We start from the raw sequence: 7,863 nt of genomic DNA on the forward strand, positions 1-7,863 counted from the left end.
GACTTTGGGCCTTCAGGCCACCCTCATGAAGTCTGTTTCTGATTGTTTGGTCAAAGACATGAGTAGGGAAAAAAATGTCAGTGGTCTCCACCTGTAAAACTATTCCTGTTTTTGTGGTCGTCTCATTATTGCCCATCTAGTGCACCTGTACAAGGGATTTGATCTTGAACCCATGGCTGAGGCAAATCTGACCCTCTTTGCTATTTGTATCACTTAGTTTGTATATCCTCATGAGATATGATGGACCGTCGCAAAATAATAATAATCATCATATTAATAACAATATCTGATTTCAGATTCCGGTATCTCGATGCTCAGATCCCTGTTTACTTGGCAGCAGAAAAAAGTTTGGATCTTCAATTCATAAATGCTGCTATGAGTGCGTCCCGTGTCCGGAAGGAGAGATATCCAACATTTCTGGTAAAGTTTGTATTTGTTACTAAGTCACTGTTGGACTGGGAAGAAGTAACCTCAGTACTTAAAGTGTTTGTCAGGGAAAAAAATATGAAGTATGTACCTGTAAAGTGTGCGCATTCCCTCATGTTTTATATATTTAAAGCTACTGCAAGTACAGAAAGATACCTGTTGGTCCTGCTAGAAATGTAGTTAGCTCTTAATACTGTTGTAGACTGACAACACACAGGAGTTTGTGAAATGAAATGGTGTCAGCCCTGCCTAGTTTTATTTTGCTATTGTTACTACTAATACTACTACATACAAGAACAAATTACCCCCCTTGGGATTTTAATGCAGCTAATAAAACATCACCACATATATTGATTAAAAATTATATATACTTTATTATACAAATTTTTTTTAAAAAGATTACATCCTAAAACCATTCTAATGGCTCTGATATACTGTTTTAATAATATAGTCCCTTGCAGGGTTACAACAATACAACATTCCCAAAAGCGGGAAGTGATACCATCAATAACAGTCATATAATCTCCATTTTTATACTGACAAAGCATGAATAAAACAGTTGATATCTGTCTATCTATCCATTCAGTCTTATCTGACCCTTGGCGATTAGATGGACTGTCACTTGTAAGTGACTTTTTCCATGAATTCTCTTAGCAATTATTTTACAGGGTGGGTTGCCAGGTCTTTCCCCAACCCCCACCATACAGGAGATCCTGTGTAGCCAGGGATGAAACTAGGACAATTTAGACAGGAGCCAATTAACCTACCAGCATGTCTTTGGAGTGTGAGAGGAAACTGGAGTACCTGGAGGGTGCCCACGCAAGCACAGGGAGAACATGCAAACTCCATACAGGAGGCGTCATGGTCGGGAATTGAACCCATAACCCATTTACTGCAAGGCAGACGTGCTAACCACTAAGCCACTGTGCCGCCCAAACAGTTGATATACACTACTCAAAAAAAATTAAAGGAAGACGTTTTAATCAGAGTATAACATCTAGTCAATGAAACTCCTGGGATATGGATCTGGTCAGGTAAGTAGCAGAGGGGGGTGTTTATCAGTTTCAGCTGCTTTGGTGTTAATGAAACGCACAACAGGTGCACTAGATGGGTAACAATGAGACAACCCCAAAACAGGAATGGTTTTACAGGTGGAGGTCACTGACATTTTTTTCCCTACTCATCTTTTTCTGACTGTTTTTCACTAGTTTTGCATTTGGCTAGGGTCAGTGTCACTACTTGTAACATGAGATGATACCTGGACCCTACAGAGGTTGCACAGGCAGTCCAACTCCTCCGGGATGGTACATCAGTACGTGCCATTGCTAGAAGGTTTGCTGCGACTCCAAGCAGTCTCAAGAGCATGGAGGAGATTCCAGGAGACAGGCAGTTAGTCTAAGAGACATACAAAAAAAGAGGGTTGTGAAAAGAGATTCACAGAAAAGCGGCTACATAATGAACAGAACGTGACACTCAGGAAATAATTTCCAAAAAATTATGCTTTATTACACATATATAGATATGACATATGGGCATTTGCCCTGGTTTACCATCACCTCAGTATGAGACAATACACACAGACCTAAAACCATTTAAAATGACACCAGAACCGGTCTAAATGTGTGTGTACAGCAGGGAAAATGGCTACATGAGTCTAGTGTCCCTGTAGCACAAACACATAAGTGAACACTTCCCTAGGGAGGTGTATCCAAAAATTATGCCATGGGCATACCAAAATGGAGGATATAAGGGATTAAGCAGTAACCATTATGGCAAATCCCTATCAAGGAATCCAAAAATTATGCTATAATGTGTATATCACATGTATGCAATTGAGCAAGCACAATATGCGTCAAAAAGGAGAGTAGCAGGCCTCAGGCCTGTATGAAGAAAGACATAAATGTCAAATTCAGAGTCTCATAAATTGCTCTACAGTAAGAGTATTATACATCTTAACTTGCCCCTGTAAAAAGATGTATGTAGGTAAGACCAAAAGACAACTTAAAGTACGAATAGGTGAACATCTTAGAGATATTAGATCAAATGAGCCTGATAGTAATCTTGCCCAACATTACGTTAAATATCATGGAGGAAAACTGGATGGTACGAAAGTGAAAGGTTTCTATGCACTGCACTTTCCACAGAGGAGAGGTGATTTTGATAGAGAATTGCTTAAAAAGGAAAAATATTGGATTTATAAACTTGATACACTGCACCCTAAGGGGTTAAATGTGGAATGTGATCTTCAAGTATTTTTGGAAAAATAGTTATAGCTATGTACCTTATCATTGCCATGTGGTGATTAATTAATGTGTGGAATTTTTGTTTTCACAAATATGTCACTTAATCCCTAAAAAAATATATATGTATATGGAAACAACTAAAACAATATGGATGATCTCGAGCTATGAGTTTAAATATAGCTCCAAACAAAATGTATCAGGACGGTATGTTGAGCTAATTTCTGTCTATGTACCTTTTTGCTTTAATAATTATTATACCATAGGATGATTTTTTAAAAATTGGGGTATTTCTGTTGAAATGACCCTTAATGAGAATCTTCATGCTATATTGCCATCTTGTGGTATATTATGGTAATTCATAGGGGTTTTTTTTTGATAATTTGATTCAGTGGATAGACTTGTCGATTCTCTTATTAATATCGCCACCTTCTGGTTAGAATGTGATGGGTGCTTTAGTTGACGAATATATTTAACACATGAGTTTTTGATCAATGTATGCATCATCAAAATTACTAAAATTTCTCTCCTTTCTGTTGTCTCCGGATGTCAGTCTTTTTTATATTCAACAATGACCAGCAGCTGTGCTAAGTATTTAGCCCTTTCTTTCCATTGGGAATAACTGCAGGTTGGTGATTTGCATAAATGGGTGGGTCTCAACCCACTATAAATAGGCAATTGAAATGCGGTTGTTTCATTGGTCCTGACGAAGCTGAGTGAGATACGCCCATCGGCGAAACGCGTTGACGTCATACGTCAGATACGTCACTTCCGGTCATGCGCATTAGGTGGAACGCACGCTGACCCATAGGGAGGAAGCCATCTTCACAAGCCATGAGGCAAGCTTAAGCAGCACAAGCGCCGAGAAGGGGCTGGAACCCGCGGTATATCGGCGGATGTCAGCGGTGGTTCCTTGGCCGCCTTGGCCCTGTATGGCAGTACCTATGAAGGACTTTTCTTTCATTCCTGTTATCCATAGCACAGGTGGTGAGTGGATCGTTACAGGACATTAGATATATGGTCCTCTGTGATCTATATGACCTATATATCTTCCATAGAGTGTTAGCTCTGTCAGTGACTTTCCACATATTGTTTGTTTCACTACAGGATGGGGACATCATGGTGCTATGTATAGGAAACAAGATATACCATCATATATATCTCAACAGGCAGAAGAGTCTTTGGGATGTGTCGTATCTTTTCCTACAAAAAGTGGTGTATAGTCCACATGCAGTGGTGAAGAAACCATTTCAAGCAGAATGCTGCTGTGTGCATCTTTTCCTCCATCCTGGAAATAAATGGGGCATATTTCCATCTAAGAGCTTTAAGAAACAGCTATCTATATTACAGATGAATGGGCCCCAACCACTTGTGCCGGCACAGGAATGTATTGTATAATATATTTGACATTTATGTCTTTCTTCATACAGGCCTGAGGCCTGCTACTCTCCTTTTTGACGCATATTGTGCTTGCTCAATTGCATACATGTGATATACACATTATAGCATAATTTTTGGATTCCTTGATAGGGATTTGCCATAATGGTTACTGCTTAATCCCTTATATCCTCCATTTTGGTATGCCCATGGCATAATTTTTGGATACACCTCCCTAGGGAAGTGTTCACTTATGTGTTTGTGCTACAGGGACACTAGACTCATGTAGCCATTTTCCCTGCTGTACACACACATTTAGACCGGTTCTGGTGTCATTTTAAATGGTTTTAGGTCTGTGTGTATTGTCTCATACTGAGGTGATGGTAAACCAGGGCAAATGCCCATATGTCATATCTATATATGTGTAATAAAGCATAATTTTTTGGAAATTATTTCCTGAGTGTCACGTTCTGTTCATTATGTAGCCGCTTTTCTGTGAATCTCTTTTCACAACCCTCTTTTTTTGTATGCCTCTTTTGGCTACTGAATGGAGACCATACATTGGGTGACACGCTAATTTATCCAATAACCTCTTAATAATTATCTTAGTATAGTTAGTCTAAGAGAGCTGGACAAGGCCATAGAAAACTCCTTAACCCATCAACAGGACCGGTATCTGCTCCTTGGTGCAAGGAGAAACAAGATGAGCACTGCCAGAGCCCTACAAAATGACCTCCAGCAGGCAAATGGTGTGAATGTCTCCGACCAAACAATCAGAAACAAACTTCATGAGGGTGGCCTGAGGGTCCCACTTTCTCTAGTGGGCCCTGTGATCCTTGCCCAGCACCACATAGCTCAATTGGCATTTGCCATTGAACACCAGAATTGGCAGGTCCGCCACTGGCGCCCTGTGCTTTTCACAGATGAGAGTATGTTCACCCTGAGCACATGTGACAGACGTGAAAGGGTCTGGAGAAGCCGTGGAGAATGTTATGCTGCCTGTAAATTGTTCAGCATGACCGTTTTGGTGGTGGATTAGTGATTGTCTGGGAAGGCATATCCATGGGGGGACGCACAGACTCTACAGGCTAGACAATGGCCCCCTGACTGCCATTAGGCATCGGGATGAAATCCTTAGACCCATTGTCAGACCCTACACTGTGCAGTGCGTCCTGGGTTCCTCCTGGTGCACGACAATGCCCAGCCTCATGTGGCAAGAGTATGGATTCAATTCCTGGAGGATGAAGGAATGGATACCACTGAATGGCCCCCATGCTCCCTTGGCCTAAATCCAATATAACACCTATGGGATATCATGTTTTGGTCTTTCTGCCACTGCCAGGTTGCACCTCAGACTGTCCAGGAGCTCAGCAATACCTTGGTCCAGTTCTTGGAGGAAAATCCCCAGGACAACATCTGTTGACATTGTCAGGCATGCATACAAGCATGTTGGGGCCATAACAACTACTAAGGAACATTCTGAGTTGCTGCAATGAAATGTCAGCAAAATGGAATAACCTGTTGCATCATTTTTCACTTTGATTTTCAGGGTGTCTTTGAATTCAGTCCTCTGTAAGTTGATAATTTTCATTTTCATCAAACGATCCTTACATTCCTAACACATTACCCCGTCCATGTCAGTATAGATGTCCAGCAGGATATTTTTCCCCATTGCTATCTGATGTGTTTTCAAAGTCTTCCTTTAATTTTTTTTTCAGCAGTGTAGTGACATAATTAATCTATCCCATCCAGTTCAACCAACAGAAAAAAAAGAAATAAAAATGATCAACAGGTATTTTTTTTTTTGCACTTTGTACAGATATAACAAATGTTTCCAGTTGTGTATTTAACAGACCAAAAGGTAACAAATATGTTCATTATCAGGGTTTTCTGACAATTTAAACTGAATCTCCATTATCACATTTCTGCCTATAACACAGTTCTGGTGCATTCCATATTTTGTCTTTTCACCCTTTATTGTGTCCTTATGGAACCAACAATGTTTTACCACTTCCCATTAGGCACACTCAATATCTATCTATCTATCTATCTATCTATCTATCTATCTATCTATCTATCTATCTATCTATCTATCTATCTATCTATCTATCATCTATCTATCATCTATCTATCTATCTATCTATCTATCTATCTATCTATCTATCTCTATATTAATTAATTAATCTTTTTAATTTTTTTTCTAAGCTCTGACCCCGATGCTCATTGAGTTTGTATTGTTCTTTCTGCAGACAGTGAAAACTGCATGAAATGTCCTGATGATGAATGGCCAAATGAGAAGAAGGATCGGTGTGTTCCAAGAGTGGTGGAATTTCTCTCCTACGCTGATGACACCATTGTTGCCATATTTTCCTCCGTCTCCATTCTCTGTTGTCTTCTGACTGGTTTAATATTGGGGATATTTATACATTACCAGGACACCCCCATTGTTAAAGCCAATAACCGGAACCTGAGCTATCTTCTCCTGGTCTCCATCATGCTGAGCTTCCTCTGTGTCTTCTTGTTCCTCGGCCATCCAGTAGATGTAACCTGCATGCTGCGTGTCACCTCTTTTGGTGTCATCTTCTCAGTTGCTGTCTCTTCTCTACTTGCCAAAAGTATCATGGTGTGTATTGCTTTTAAAGCCACCAAACCTGGGAGTCCCTGGAGGAAATGGATGGGAGCCAAACTGCCCAATTGTATAATTTGTGTCTTCTCACTGGTCCAAGTCATAATCTGTGTCACTTGGTTGTCTATTTCTCCCCCCTTCCAGGATCAGGACACTCACTCTTATCAGGGGAAGATCATCATTCAGTGTAATGAGGGTTCAGTTATCGGCTTCTACTCTGTCCTGGGATATATGGGGCTTCTGGCAGCTGTGAGCTTCATTATAGCTTTTATAGCCAGGACATTACCGGACAGTTTTAATGAGGCCAAGTACATCACCTTCAGCATGCTGGTGTTCTGCAGTGTCTGGATTGCCATGATCCCGGCCTATCTGAGCACCAGAGGGAAATACATGGTGGCTGTGGAGGTCTTTGCTATAATGGCCTCAAGTTCTGGACTTCTTGGCTGTATATTCTTCCCAAAATGTTACATAATTCTGTTCAGACCTGACCTGAATACAAAGACAGTTATCCGCTAATATGTGGGTTACCAGTCGTTATAGCATTATCTCCATTATCTCCATTATTGTTCAGTTTAGTATTTTGCTAGTACATTGAAAATTAACACTGTTATATACAAACATTTAAATCTCTGGAATGAAGTAAGATGGTGGACAGTAGGCATCATTTTTGCTCTGGCCACCATTGGTATCAGGCACTTTGGGCTTGTTGGAAACCTTGTCCCTGCTGGGTGTAGTGGTTCCTCCCACCATCCATTACATCACTACATAACAATGTAGTCACTTAGTGAGGAGGAAGCACAGTGACCAGAGGGGGGAATGTATTCAAAACATCCTAAAGTGTCAGATACCAGAGACACCCATCACTCTTCAAGAGAGGGAAGATTTCACTCACCACCTTCCAGAAAGATAAATATTATACATGTTCTTTCATAAGCTGACTTTAATGTAGTTTAGTTTGGTGTCAGGGTCACTGTAATTATATTTTATGTAGATGTATTTGTCTATATTAATAAATACATTTTGCTTGGTTTAATGTAAAAATCATTTTTAATATTAGGTAAAGTTGATGAGAGCGTGTTCTCAGGAAGATCACATTTAATGTGAAAGATTTACTTCATTTTAAAGGACATTTTCATTATAGGACCTTGCCAGATCCTGATAGGAAAACTTCTAAAGTAAAAACAGATTCCAGGA

General features: G+C 40.1%; 1 protein-coding gene across 1 annotated transcript; it reads left to right on the forward strand.

Annotated features, from left to right (window-relative positions):
- Positions 1-375: 375 nt before the first annotated feature.
- Positions 376-7,653, forward strand: LOC149445856 (vomeronasal type-2 receptor 26-like). Its single transcript, XM_089653326.1, has 2 exons — positions 376-443; positions 6,297-7,653. The coding sequence occupies exons 1-2, from the start codon at positions 376-378 to the stop codon at positions 7,183-7,185; spliced, it is 957 nt and encodes a 318-aa protein (XP_089509452.1). The 3' UTR covers positions 7,186-7,653.
- Positions 7,654-7,863: the final 210 nt, after the last annotated feature.

The sequence above is a fragment of the Staurois parvus genome, unplaced genomic scaffold, assembly GCF_062004578.1.
Source record: "Staurois parvus isolate SC_StPar_1 unplaced genomic scaffold, SC_StPar_1.0 ptg000706l, whole genome shotgun sequence".
NCBI classification, from domain to species: Eukaryota; Metazoa; Chordata; class Amphibia; order Anura; family Ranidae; genus Staurois; species Staurois parvus.

Excerpts from the sequence above, each read along its gene's own strand:
- LOC149445856 (XM_089653326.1), top strand. The coding sequence starts at position 376 with ATGAGTGCGTCCCGTGTCCGGAAGGAGAGATATCCAACATTTCTGGTA. Across the intron at positions 444-6,296 it reads AAGTTTGTATTTGTTACTAA|TGAAAACTGCATGAAATGTC; the intron begins GTCACTGTTGGA and ends TTCTGCAGACAG.